Raw genomic sequence first — 14,975 nt, forward strand, 5'->3', positions numbered from 1 at the left:
AATTTATCCGTTTAAAGTTTTTGATGGTTGTAGTTGCAAGTCAGGCAATTGACGGGCGAACAAACCAGGCGTTACTGTTGCCCTTAGAATTCAATCAACTATTCAAATATCCAAACAATTGGAAAGCGATCCACACGCTTAAAAACACAAGATTCCCCGTGTACCGTCAACGAACTGGCGACGAAGTGTCTCCTACCTGGCTACCCGTCTAGGCTTGCCTCTTTTTTAAAGAAAGGGAATTGTTTTTCTTTACTCTGTTTATCACGACCTTGACTTTCTCTGGGCAAATAAAAACTCCGCAAGGACTTTGCGTCTGCATTAAATTATCTCGTAACAGAACAGCCCTTGTCCGCTCTTCAAGTTGAAAGAAACTCTACCGCCCTTACTAGTTTGAAAGTCCATTTGATCAAACAAGCCGGCACGCGAGCAGAATCTTGAAGATACAGATGTCGACCCGCGGGGTCATTTGTCAGTTTCTTTCAATTCCAAGATTTGGGCGAACTTTAAGAATAATGCAAATTCAGCGAGCGCGGGCCTTGCCGAAAGGAGTTCATTTGCGCCACTTTGATTGAAGGCGGTAACCGCTTCGCTTCTCGCTAAAAAAAATAATTACCAAAAATAGCCGAAACTAGCCGGGGTTTCACCGGTGCCAAAGTCAAAGAACAACGCGTTTATCACAATAAGTGCCGAAATTTAACAAAGAAAAAAAATTCCCTTTTTTAAGATTTTTTTGTGCGATAAAGCGCGATCAATTTTTCATAAGCTGAAATGAGCGCACTTGTAATTTAAGAATGAAAAGTTAGTTTCGCGCTCAAAGAATGTTTTCACTGGACTACGATTTCCACGCCCTATAAAAACTCGTTACGACATTCAACAGGCTTTCCGAGAGCTCATCCCGGTTTCGCAAATTGCTTATTTACTTTTTAGTGAACAAATAAAAAAATGGACGGCAGATTGAAACACACTAATTTAATCTAAATTCAAAGAACCAACTTCCGACCGAGCAAGGAGTGACAGCATTTTCATCGGACAATTGACGAGGTCAAGTTTGCCGGTTTTTGGCGGCAACAACATCTTTTACAGCTCAGCTGAAAAAGCAAAACAAAAGCGCAATTCTTTGCTAAGTATTGCCTTGCCCGCTGTGAAAAAACAATACAAAACGGTATGAAACTATCACAACAAACAGCCGAAACGATAGAAAATCAATGTTGAATAATTAACATTTACATTGTATTCGTTTATTGTCGTTTTCGGCCTCCTCTAAGTTGTGCACGCGGCGTCTCTTTCTTGTTAATGCCGCTCTATCTATTGCGAATTACTACCCCATCCCAGTCGTGTAGTTTGGATAGAATGACAGGACAAAATAAATAGTGGCCTTTGCGGTTTGCTAAATCGCAGCAATGCGAAATCTTTAGATTAAAGTTAATGAATTTAACTATTTAAATTTGCTTTTCCTATTAGTTCTTTAGACCGGCACAAAAAGATTTGAATTCCATGCAAATACATATTATCCATTTCGTAGCGTCGGTTACTTACGAAACTTAATAATAAAATTCTACATTGTGCGATAACCGGTAAACCGTTTCAGAATAAAAGATAAGCAACCCAAAAAAACATCAGAACGATGCCAAAGATTTTTCTCACAGTGGATAGCGATAAATAATCAAACTTGGGTAATCGGGAAAATGAAAAGTTTAAACGAAAAAGTTAATTAGTAAACCCAACAACATGCAAATTTATTTATAGCTTATGATGTCATGGAATAAGAAAACCATTATCGGTTGTGTCACGTTTTCTGATCTCTTAATCTAATCATCAAAATTAACAATCTCATTATTGGCGGCGAATTCGTTTTCAATTTATTAGTCATCAAGACCCTAATTTGAAGTAATTAAGGAAAATTTTAATGATAACAAAAACATAAGAAGCATTTTACAATTTATTTCAGATTTCCGAGCATAAAACACTGGTTGTTTGCCCAGTTAAATAACTTACTTGTCCAATCTTTAATTTTAACTTTGATCTTTTACAGAAACCAAAAGGTACGCGGAAATGCTTGAGTTGAAACAAAACAGTTATCAACAGCAGAAAATCCAAAGACCAACTAGTGAGAGACAGATAGGAAAAAAAAACCTCCTTTTACGCGGGAAATAGTTTCGTTAATAAAACCCTAATTTCGTTTGGGATTTAGCAGCCTTAGGTTCCTATGATTTACTTTTGAAGGATCCTTACTTTAAAGTAGCTAAATGTGTACCGCATGTGGATCAATCTTAGTGCGCGTGCGTGTTGCTTTAGATTCGTTTACGGGTGAAGCTCTCTCCGCAATTTTACATTTCTTTTTGACGTTAAACGCGGCCGGCTATGTTTTGAGGTCGCAACTTCCGGTGTAGTAATGTGTCATTTCTTTCGGTTGGCCGCTACTTCCGGGACTTTCCAAAATCCTTGCAAACTTATCTCTTCTTTCGGGGGGTCATTAATTACTTTCGGAACTTTGCGGTAACTTTTTTTGTTCAGAAATTAGCAGACATTTACTCTCCTAGAATTTACCCTCCTGGAAGATTTCATGTCGTAAAGGATACAAAAACAGATTTTTAAGTTTGTTGAAGATTTTTAAGTTTTTTAAGTTTGTTGGGGCAGGGCTGTCACTCGTACAGAGAAAAAAAATCCCTGATTTTTGCTTTCTCAGTTTTTCAGTAAACTAACTAGGAAGCAAATTTTACTTTTTTATCGACCATAATAGCACTGATCACTATTTTGTAAAAACACTTTGTTTGGAACCGTCATTGTTTCCTTATGACAAGAGACAGTCATTTTACGCTAAATTCAAAACCTGTGGCCAGATTTAAATAAACTCCCGAGTTTTTTTCTGACTTAAACCCTTTTCCTGACGTTTTCCTGGGCTCCTGAAGCTCCCTAATCTTTCAAACACTTAAGTTTTATTTTCTCGATTTCCCCTACCCGTGGCAACCCAGACGCGCGACGGGGTCTGGTAATAAACGCGCGAACACGCGAGCTGTGCATTGTGCGGGTGGAGAGTGTGGAACGTGACTTCAGACATAAAGAGAGTTTATTATCAGTTTATTACTATAGATTTATCACCAGTAAATTCAATTTACAACAAGTTCACTACTAATAAAACATTCTATGTATGATTACTATCTTATTCACCCAAAGAAATAAGCCCGGCCTATTGTAAATCGCATCTCTCGCCGTGCTGACGTGAGAGCTTTCTAAGTACTCGTGCTGTTTTGTGATTGGACGATACGAATCGGAAACTCTCCGAGTGCTTAACGAAGTTCTGCCGAGTTCTGCCGAAATTGGCACTGATTTCCCTGGCTACAAGATTTGACCTACACTAAAGTGAAAAGCACTGAGTCTGAGAATAGATTCATTCAACGTTTTTGAAATGCGTTATTGATAAATTACCCGCAAAAATTGATTACTTTTGGCTAGAATATGCACATTACTGTTTACAATTCTGTTAACGAAATTATTCAACAAATGGAGACAGTATTTTACAGCGAACAATCCACATTTTTTAAAGAACAAACGAACGACTTCAATTTCATTTGAAAGTACAAGTGAACTGAATCATGTAGGACGAAAATGTGTTCTCCGACAATTACACGTAAGGACACCAGAGTTTTAAAATCTACATCTTCATACATGATTTACACAGGAGAAAGTTAAAAACTACAGAATGTACACGAATCTTTAATTACTCCGGAGAAAGAATATTTGTTCCATAGGTTCTAAAATTTATAAATAAAATCCAAAAAAAGCTGCTCGGAAGTTAAATGTTTGGCAAAAAGTACGAGACTCTCCCTTTGCAAACATGGTTTAGGTCTACTTTTATTCATTCAACCCTGAGAGTTTACATCAGTCCATCAGTCAAAACTGTTTATGGCGAGTTTCTGATATGCTACACAAAACCCTAGCATTCCTGTTGCTTTTAGAACATTTCAGAACCTATGAAAATCCTGGGGGTTTTTTCCGTGCCTAGTCTAGTTTTCTTCGTAACAATTCTGAAAGCAATCGCGCAACGCTTCTCCTCGTGAGGTGCAAAGCGTTGCGTGACAGGAACGGCTTCGAACAAAGCTACCTCGTGACCACCCTGTTTATACACTGCCTGCAGCAAGGACAATTCCTCCATGGCGCTTCTCAAAAGCACCTTGTCAACTACGTTATAACAAAACAAGAAAGCAAAGCAATTCTAGTCTGTGAACAGGATTTCGTCTCGTCACGCAATATTTCTCCCTGCTGAGCGGGTAGTAGCGTTGCGTGACGTCCTATTGCGACCACATGTAGGGGACTTCTAGTAATCTCACTCTTTTTCTGTGCACAGACCATAGAATTGCTAATCCCCTTTTAAAAAAGCAAAATGTATACAAGAATGTAATAACCAAAGATATAGCTTTCCTCTTGGTAGTCCAAAAGGAAATGAAGAACCGATAGTAACAGATTAACAAACAAAAAGTAAGTTCCAAAAAAAGTAAATTAAAAAACCCATATCACACCCACTAATTGACTTGTTTGTGTGGTCACTGAGAGTAATCGAGCCGGTATACTTTAGCCTGCGTTTCAGACCGGGGTTTTGCTCGTCTGCAACGCAGGCTACTTTACTTAATTAAAAACTATTTTCTATCTTTCATTATTTTCCACAAATTTGAACTCACATTTCACCCCACAAGTTTGAAACAGGAAAACTCTTTCGCGAATAAGCACCCTTTTTGGTCGAAATTTGTCTAAGCCCGCGATTTTCGTAAAAGACTAGGCAACGTAACGTAACGTCACAAGTCCTCGTGCCGGATATCTGACCTGGCAACGTTTAAAATGCACGTGCTAGTTTTTGAAGAAATGAAAAACTCTGCGGATATTCTATGACAATTATTCAAAAATGGTGCTTATTCGCAGAGTTGATATTATCATTTTTTTTGGATCGGAGAAAATTTAAATTCTGCAGCCATTACATTTAGGTTTAATATGAAAACTGGAAAGGCCACTGATGGGTGGCGTTTTTAGGTAAAATACTTTCCTCTTTGATTTTTGTTATGAAACGCCTTCAAAACTGTACCCAGCTAGAATCAGAACTTCTGCAAAAGAAAAAAAAGGCCAAAATCGCATTAAACAAAAACTGAGAGAATTCTCGTGCGATCATTGGTCAAGAGCCATGGTTGATGGTCAAAAACTACGGTCGACTTGTTAATTGTACAGCATAATAAACAATACCACAGGAAAGTACTGTTAAAAAGCTTTCATTTGAATGGTCACACAGTACGGTTTCGTCCACAAACTTAAAAGTTAGAACCACTGTGTACAGCATAATAAACAGTAACACAGGAAAGTACTGCTCAATTAGCTTTCATTTGAATGGTCACACACTAGGGTTTCATCCACAGACTTATAAGTTAGAACCACCTTGTACAGCATAATGAACCGTAACACATGAAAATAGCGCTCCTGCAATAAAGGTAAACCAGAGTTCATTGTTACAAGGCTAACATTTGTTGCTTACCCTGATGCTGCAGTAAAATCTCCCCACTCTGACGTTGTTTTCTGCTGTTGACTTTGTTGTTGAACAGTTGAACTGGAAGCAAAATCTGCAAAATCTCCCATGTCAGGGAAGGGGGCCTGGGGCTGAGGATGGTGAACTGTTCTCTTTGCTGATGCGGGTGATGCCCCTGTACCAGGGGGTGGGGCTAGCTTGGGAGCCATACTCCCGGGGGGAGGGGGAATCCCTCCAAGACCACCACCTGCTGTGAAAAGGAGACAAAAATGCTTCTCAGATTCACAAATTTAAAATTTTCCTCATCACTGTAACTGGCATTCCATTTCTCTCAATTATGTTAAATGTTAGGGACGGACCATTATTTTCTTGGAGGGGGGGGGGGGATGAAAATCTTCCTCTGCAAACTTTTTCTTTCGAAATTGTTACTATTTTTTGTTATACATATCGTGCTTGCAAACAATTTATTTTGTCTTTCCAGGCCCTGCAAACAATTTTTTCAATATTTTTCATCCCCCCCCTCCAAAAAAAATAATGGTCCGTCCCTTAGTTCCAAGAATTTGGTTGTACATGAGACATTATCCTCTTGTTTTTCCAGGGGTCATTCGATCCAAAAACTCAAAAACATGGAACTACTTAAATTTAGGTAATCTTTAATATAGGCATTTTTAATCCAGTCAAAATTGCAAACTTCCAAAAAAGTTGCGTCGTGTTAGGTATGGACAACATGTTAATAATTAAATGTAATGTCTCTAACACAAGTGATGGTGTTTCATCATGTCATTTTCCAAAAAACCAAAAAGAGAGTGGAAATACCAGTAGGGGTCATGAATGGTGCCTCAAAATGTCGCAGTGCTCGCAAAGTTAAGCTTTTGTTTGGAATGCTCGCAAAATTTTAGTAGGTGCTCGTTTGCTCGTGCTCACACATTTTTACAAGTGCTCGCATGCTCGGTTTTTGGTGGGTAGCTTTTTGAAAAGTGCTCGTTGCTCTCAAGGCTAGTTTTTGTCAATGCTCGTGCTCGCAAAGAAAAACGCTGTGCTCCCATGCTTGCAATACCCCTACCAGTCAGAATTTTTAACAAAATTTGAGATGTTTGAAAAATGAATGAAACACTCTCTTGATCAATATCATTCTTGATCAAAACTGAAATTAAGCAGAAAATCATAAGTATTTTTCTTTTTCCAAACTAGGAAATAGGGCAATGAGCAGAAAACAGAAAATAATTAAAAAAATAAAATCTGAAAAATCAAATAAGGCGTACCAGGTTTAGGACGACCTGTTGCAGTTGAACCAGGTGCACGATTCTGAAAGATTTCAACAATGACAAAGACATTCACTTCACATATCTTGCACAAAAAAAGAAAATTAAAGGCTGTTAGAGCCTGGGGGAATCCCATATAAAAGGGGTGGGGATGCTCATCGGAAATTTTGAAAAGAACCCCTAAAAGAAACCAATTTGGGTGTGGCTCAAGCTTTTCTTGACCCCTAAAAGATACCAAAAAACTAAAAATAGAATATTTGTACATTTCTTCATGCGTAGCCCTAAAGGAGACCAATATGACTAAAAATATTGGTGTTTGCCCGGAACATGCTAAGCAAGACCAAAAATCCGAATTTACACCCCTAAGCAAGACGATGAGCATCTCCACCCCTTATAATACAAGTCCCCTTTTAAGTACAGTTGAACCTCGCTAATTCGAACTCGGTTATTTCGAATTCCCCGTTAATTCGAACTAAAACCCATTTCCCTTGTATTTGCCCTTCAGTCATTTACTATCGGCTATTTCAAACTCCCGCTATTTCGAACTATTTTTTGTTTTCCCTGACGGTTCGGAATAACGGGGTTCAACTGTAGTTCACAAGGACAGTAATAAACCCCAGATCCTGCAGCATGAAGCTGCTAATAGTCAACACGAAACAGCTTTTGGCATTAATACCACCCCCACCCCCCTCCCCCTGAATGAATTGCTAGTCCATTACAGGTTACCCACAGCATTAAGGTGGCTGAACACAGTTTTCCGATCTTTGGAGTATGTATCTTATATATTGCTCTCACGCCAAAACCATGGCAGTTGACGAGCTCAAATTTGACAGTTTACAAGATCAGCTACTGCATTTGTAATTTTTGTGTGTCGTGTAAGGCCATGTTGTGTTACCATAGCAACCTTGCTAATTAAAAATCAACCAAAAAAGTAGAATTTCACTAGATTTCAGAAAATTCAGCCATTAGATTTTTTTTCATTGTTTGTGTACAACAAACTCAGAAAAATTCTGAGATTTTAACTCTGAAGTAGTAAAGTTTTAACAGAGGAAATTTTTATTTCTTGCAGCTTTATGTTTCAATGTAATGTCCAAGAATGTTTTAAAATTCCTTTGTTAAATTTGATATTTTTTACTATCAACAGTTTTCTTGCTTTGTAAAGTACAGCCTTGCAAAATTTCTTAAAATTCTAATAAAAATCATGCTTTTCTGGAAAGACAATTAAGTGGTAGTTTCTCTTAAAGCGGTCCATCGCATTTCGGGTTCGGAAAAAAGTTTTCCCTCAAACTTTGCCCAGTGAACTATCTTAGGTTGTAAGTAAATGCAACGACTTTAGTTTTTGGAAACACGTTAAAATATATCTTTTAGAGCTCTCAACAGTGAAGGCTGCAAAAGGCCTAATTTTGAGCTTGGCCAGAACGAGAAATTTCATAAGTTGACGAGCTCGCCGCTCAAAAATAACTAAACGCATCAAATCATTATTATTATTCCTAAGTTAAGTGGTCCTTCAAAGGTTGGAAACGCATGTTAATTTTGATACATTTTGATTTACGGGTCCGTTAAAATTTAAATATCAGCAACCGTTAGATCGCTTTTTGTAAACATGCAAAAGTATGGTGTCTTCGCCGGCCTTTATTTCACAAGTCCAGACCAGACCATTCTAAATTCCAACTGAATCCTACTAAACAGATGTTAGGAAGCATAGAAATATAAAAATACCTTGCACTTTTTATCTTCCTTTGCCACAGCGACTTCCAACATTTCGTGCTTATGCGAGTAAGTAAGCTCATTTGCATAATGTGTATGAAATACTCGCATAAGCACGAAATGTTGGAAGTCGCTGTGGCAAAGGAAGATAAAAAGTGCAAGGTATTTTTATATTTCTATGCTTCCTAACATCTGTTTAGTAGGATTCAGTTGGAATTTAGAATGGTCTGGTCTGGACTCGTGAAATAAAGGCTGGCGAAGACACCATACTTTTGCATGTTTACAAAAAGCGATCTAACGGTTGCTGATATTTAAATTTTAACGGACCCGTAAATCAAAATGTATCAAAATTAACATGCGTTTCCAACCTTTGAAGGACCACTTAACTTAGGAATAATAATAGTAATTTGGTGCGTTTAGTTGTTTTTGAGCGGCGAGCTCGTCAACTTATGAAAATTTCTCGTTCTGGCCAAGCTCAAAATTAGGCCTTTTGCAGCCTTCACTGTTGAGAGCTCTAAAAATATATTTTAACGTGTTTCCAAAAACTAAAGTCGTTGCATTTACTTACAACTTAAGATAGTTCACTGGGCAAAGTTTGAGGGAAAACTTTTTTCCGAACCCGAAATGCGATGGACCGCTTTAAGAGAAACTGCCACTTAAACGCACAGTCACAGCTTTTTGATCAACTGCACACAAGCAGCATTTAAAATTTAAATTTGTTGGTCTTAAGTTTGTCTCAAAACCTTGAGCGCGTGTGCACAGACTTGAACTAGAGAGCATGAGGAAACTGTGTTCAGTCACCTAAAATTGTCAGGATACTCAAAATCTTCTTAACACTCTCTTATACTCTGGGATGGAAAGATACACTGTGAGAGTAAAGTTTCTTGCCCAAGAACTCAACACAATGACCCCAGCAGGCCACTCTGCTTCCCAAGCTCTATCTTGCACTTATTAACAACATTAAAAGATGATTGAGGAAGAGTAGTGACAATATGCGAGCCAGCGAGCCATGCGAGCCAGAAATCCCAAATCCCAATAAAAGGCTAACCGCAAGCTACCCAAACTAAGTAGAGGCTAACCAGAGTGCTATTTAGGCTAACCAATGTGTTATTTCGGCTAACCTGAATGGCTCACATGACTTGCATGACTCGCGAACCATGCGAGCCAGAAATCCCTAACCCAATATAAAGGCTAACTGCAAGCTACCTAAGCTAACTGTAGGCTAACCGGAGTGCTATTTAGGCTAACCCGAGTGCTATTTAGGCTAACCGGTGTGTTATTTAGGCTAACCGAAATGGCTCGCATGACTTGCTAGCTCGCACTTTGGCAAGACCCATTGAGGAACTGCTAGCTTTAAATATGGGCTGTAAGTACTCTTACAATGGTTTTGTTTACTGGGTAGTCTAGTTCAAATCTTAATTAAGAAATATAATCCTCTTTCCTTTGTACATCAAGTGAAACCTAACAAGATGATTTGCACAAGATGTAATCCAAGGGAGTATTCTACAGTCTGGTTTAGCCTTAGGGTAAGTAATACTCACCCCAAGGTTAATATGAATTGTCTGTCCCTCTTTAAAACCCAGGTCTAATTTGGGTGTGAGATCAGGCTGTTCAGCTTCTGCTGCAATTTTTTCACTCTGTTTTATCCACCTAGATAACAAAAAATGTAGTTCATAAAATCAATGCAATCATTTTGCTGGGGAAAAATCAGTGTTTGTAAAGTGATTCAGAAAAGTAAGAATACTAGTAAGAATTATTTATTGTGGGCCATTTTGGATCATGATGAAAAAAAGATCAGATGTAAGATAAGTTTAATCTCAAAGTGTAGCACTTGTTAGATATCGTAGCCTGAAATTTGATCTGCCATCTGACTGGTCATAGTACAACTGACATGTCAAGGTCAAATCAGAGTGTTGATCAATGCTTTAATTTCGAACTCACACAGTTAATTCTTCAAATGTGCGTTCTCTTTGTTATTGCTCAATATAACGCTAGCTAATTACTACTGATTTGATTCCAAATTTACACATTGCAATCATCCAGGATGTAGGAACATTTCACAAAATTCAGAAAGCTAAGAGGGGCCAGGGCCAAGAAAATTGTGGTGAGAGTACAAGTTTCCCCCCTTCCCCCCTTCCCCAAGTTAAAAATTTAAGTTCATGGAGTGTTGCTTACAGCATTTTGTTTTCATGTGTGACCAAAAGTTAAGGCTATGGAATAAAAAAAAAAGAGGGGGGGGCATGGCCCCCTCAGCCCTTCCTTAAAATCTGCCCCCCCTGATCAGTCACTGTAGATGTCATTTAGTGCACAAAAATGAGCCTATTAAAACATGTGAATGCTGATTAAACATGACCCTGATGTAAAAAACCCACATGGGATTGAATCAACATACTTGAAGTGATCTTGCAATGCTACATTGAAATCAAAGCTATCTCCTCGGTCTTGGAAACCCATTCCAATGAATGCATGGCGATCTGAAACAATGAAAAGCTCTTTGATTAAAAATAATTATGGAACTCTTTCTTGATGATAATGAATAATAATAATAATAATAATACTTTATTTATATAGCGTGCGCTATTTCTATTTCTAACCAATAGCACTTTACAAGTTATTTACAATTAAAAATTACATATATCTATATTAAAAAAGTTACAATTTGTATATAGTAAAAAAAGATCAATAAAATAATTAAAAAGAATAAAAAGGCTAACTAATTCACCTAAGTTAATTGTAAAAATACACTAAATTGTAAAAATATCTAACTAAAAGCTTTCCTAAAAAGATGTGTCTTAAGTTTGCGCTTTAACTCTGAAATGCTATTGCACGATCGAATGTCTAAAGGTAAGGCATTCCAGAGTTGTGGCAAGGCTACAGAAAAAGCTCGAAATCTGTAGCTGCGCAAATTATAAACAACATCATCCAAGCGATGGCCATTCATGGAACGTAGATTACGTCTCGGGACATATCTTTCAGAACACCAGCTCATTATCAATATCATTATAATTCTGATGACTATGACAGCTGATAATTTAATGATCATAATCATTACACAATACACATGATAATTAGGTGTATACCAACATGAAAAAATAGACAAGAGTGATAAAATAAATAACACAACCAATCAAAGTCTCTTCGAGATATCAACTTTTTTGCATGAAGTATGAGTCGAAGGTTTATCCTGTGCATTGTTCTTCAAACTTATCATTACAGTTGCTTTGTAGTTTAGTTTAACAATTTCCTATCTTTGCGGAGGAAATGCAGCCATATAATTTTGTCAAAAATGGCTCATCCGCGCCAGGTATTTATACACATATTTCTCAACATTACAAAAATAAACAGTGCAAATTTCACTGAGATCTGACAATTCTACTTTAAAAATTGCAAGGACCTTTCGAGGCAGTTGATTATGGCAGCGAAATTAGCAAATTAAACAGCAAAATATGCGTTTGACGCTTTGTTTTTGCAACGCCATATTTGAATTGTTAAGGTAGACCGCTGTTCAATGTGTTCAAGGCCGTATCATTATGACTGCTCCACGAAAAAGCATGAAAAAATAGGGATATTTCCAACTACAGTCGACTCCCGATAACTCGAACCTTCAAGGGAAATTGAAAATGGTTCGAGTTATCGGGAGTTCGAGTTATTGAGAGTTGAAAACAAATGACCGGAAATAAGGAAAAAACAGTGTTTACTGATTATCTATTCATATAGTGTAGACCAGTGTACATTTTAAACAAATTTAATTAGAGTATAGAGAATCCAAAAGAAAAAGGAACAATATATTTCTAAATCACTGCATAAACCAGAACGAAACGTAACGTAAAACAAAGCGCATCAGCTGCGAACGTTGCAGGTTTCAAAGAGAACAACACTTTAGGCTACTGCTGCAGAGTTTATGCGATTTACTTTTTCGAGAAATGGTCAGTTACTTCGTCCTGATAATAATCCTTCAAAGTTTTCTAAGGTTGGATTCAAAAGAATCGGTATTATTCTCCACAAACTGAACGTCTGTAGCACGTCAACGGCGTGGCACATTTCGTGTTCTGAGGGGCGTTTCGGGTCTTTCGGGGACGGCTCTGACTCGTGCAGGTTTTTATTTCAAAATTAATCCAACGTTTTGGACTACAGTACACTGTTTGTTTTGACTTGTCAGGTATTGACAGACATGGTTCGAGTTATCGAGGGTAAAATTATATGAAAAATGACCTGAAGGGAAACGAAAATTGGTTCGAGTTAGCGGGAGATTCGAGTTATCGAGGGTTCGAGTTACCGAGGGTAAATTACAGTAAATGTATGACGGAAATCCAGGGGAAATCGATTTTGGTTCGAGTTAGCGCGAGGTTCGAGTTAGCGAGGGTTCGAGTTATCGGGAGTCGACTGTACTGTCGTATGCTGCGTTTTGTCTGGGCTCTGCGAGGGTCGGATATCAAGACAGCTTCTTTGTGGGCTTAAGAAGGATTAAACAAAAGCCATTATATACAGTGAATGCTTTCGAATTATATTTGAAGATGAAATACGAATTAAAGAGTTTTGCTGTCTTTGACTGAAATTCCACTCGAACTGCGTAGATACGATCGCATGTTGTAAAGCCGATTCATGCAACATTGCTGTCAACGCGAGGTCACATCGACTCGGATTGCAAAGTGCTAATCATTAACATTGCAAAATGGTGCTTGTAGCAACCAAATTTGGCCTAATTTTTAACCGCTTCTAAGCTAAAAGAAGCCCACATTTCTTGCATTTGTTTTTTTTTTTTTGGTATGTTTATTTTTGACGTTTGTAATTTTTAAATGATGCAAGTGCAAGTGATTATTTATTTGTGTTTTAGCGTTAGTTACGCAATACATTGTTTGTGCGACGCTTTTTATAGATCGCCTTTCAGACAAACGTGCGTTGAGATAAGAAAGCTGACATGTCACTTTTAAAATTGTTATATAACGTTTGTAAATTTGACAAGTCACGTTTTTTCTATGAGATCGCAAGTGATCACCCACAGCAGAAAGTAATCCCTTGAGAAATTAAAGCAGTCCCTTGAGAGTTTATAAGAATGTGGTTCGAGATAGAACAACTTATCCACTATCCTTCTTTTCTTGCTTGTAAACAAGCAAAAAAGTCGAAAAAAAGGAAAAAAAGCTTTATGTTGGGCATTGGGAAAAGAACAGTGTGTAAAAAGAAAATCAAGTACACATACCAGTATCATCCACAATCTTGAGGACAAAGTAACGACTGCTATCCAAAACACCTTCCACTGCCATACCTGGGTAGTCATCTACAGGACACTTAGCAAAAAGCTCACCTGAAAAAAGAAGTAAAAAACAAGGCCAAATAAAACCACATGACTAAAGCTATTATCTCCTTCATTACTAAGTTACTGCAGAATAATTATTAATACCACCTTCTCTGGTTGAACTAGATGGACAGTTTTGACTAATTAGAGCTTGAAAAAGCTTGAATTCCAGCTTGCCCCTCAGATGAGCTGAGCTCTACTTGATGGCCAACCAATCAGCAATAACTCAGGCTCAGATTTGACTCAGAAAATGAATTTACTCATTGTCTAGCTGTGGATTTCACTCACCACTAGTCTTATCCTCAATCTTGATATAACATTCCTTTCCCTTAGCACACACCCTTAGCCGCCCAGTCCAATCAGGTTGATCAAGTTTCCAGTCAGCCGCCCTATATGAAAACAAAACATATATACTGGTGAACAAATAGAAAAATTTCAATTTTTTTAAAAAAACTTTAACACAGTATTTTTACCTGAATTTTCTTTTTATGTAGTTTGCTGCAAGATTTTCTTTCTTATCCCAGGGATCAACCACTGTGGCCAAACCCCAGGGAAAGCTAATGATAAGGTGTATGTCCTAAATTTAATTTGATCATCCTGATCAAAATAATTTTATGCTCCTAATTAACTACCTGTAACGCAAGTTACACAGAAGAGCTGCAACGGGTTGATTAAAAATCTTAAGCTCATTTCATAACATAACAACTTATGCTATTATGCAATGTAGATATTATGAAAATAATTCGAATATTGACATCATTCACTCGGTAATTGGATATTTTTGGATGATGGCAATTTACGCCTGTTAAAATCTGTCCATCATTTTAGCCACAGATTTTCACAAAGCGTGCATGTATTATTTAACGTGAAATTCGGATTCTGTATATTACCTTGTTTAATATTTGCTAGGATCAAAAAGACAAACAGGAAAGAAAGAAAACCTTCGTCCTCAAAGCAATCGAATCCCCAAACTTTAAATGGACTAATCAGGAAATTTATCTAATTCTCCATTAACGATCTAGTTAATTCAGCGAGGAAAACATACACAAGGAATGTGGCAAATTACCTGTACCCACGGTTGCTTGTTCTAGGAGGAATTTTGTAAATAAAACATTCATTTTTGACACACAAAACACTCTCATAATCCTCCATGTTGGAAATAGAACATTCAACCCAGACTCCGCTCCGTCAGCTCGAAAAGGACTGG

At 37.6% G+C, this 14,975-nt stretch overlaps 1 protein-coding gene across 1 annotated transcript; it reads right to left on the reverse strand.

Annotated features, from left to right (window-relative positions):
- Nucleotides 1–4,330: 4,330 nt before the first annotated feature.
- Nucleotides 4,331–14,971, reverse strand: LOC144658323 (adaptin ear-binding coat-associated protein 2-like). The gene is made up of 8 exons (XM_078518738.1): nt 14,835–14,971; nt 14,057–14,157; nt 13,673–13,777; nt 10,868–10,949; nt 10,017–10,125; nt 6,769–6,811; nt 5,516–5,756; nt 4,331–5,093 (listed from the first exon to the last, which is right to left on the reverse strand). The coding sequence occupies exons 1-8, from the start codon at nt 14,918–14,920 to the stop codon at nt 5,063–5,065; spliced, it is 798 nt and encodes a 265-aa protein (XP_078374864.1). The 5' UTR covers nt 14,921–14,971; the 3' UTR covers nt 4,331–5,062.
- Nucleotides 14,972–14,975: the final 4 nt, after the last annotated feature.

Source organism: Oculina patagonica, chromosome 6 (genome assembly GCF_052425735.1).
Source record: "Oculina patagonica isolate OP01 chromosome 6, crgOcupat, whole genome shotgun sequence".
Taxonomy (NCBI): Eukaryota; Metazoa; Cnidaria; class Anthozoa; order Scleractinia; family Oculinidae; genus Oculina; species Oculina patagonica.

Excerpts from the sequence above, each read along its gene's own strand:
- LOC144658323 (XM_078518738.1), bottom strand. The coding sequence starts at position 14,920 with ATGGAGGATTATGAGAGTGTTTTGTGTGTCAAAAATGAATGTTTTATT. Across the intron at positions 5,757-6,768 it reads AACAGGTCGTCCTAAACCTG|CAGGTGGTGGTCTTGGAGGG; the intron begins GTACGCCTTATT and ends TCCTTTTCACAG. Across the intron at positions 5,094-5,515 it reads GATTTTACTGCAGCATCAGG|AAGTTCTGATTCTAGCTGGG; the intron begins GTAAGCAACAAA and ends TTTCTTTTGCAG.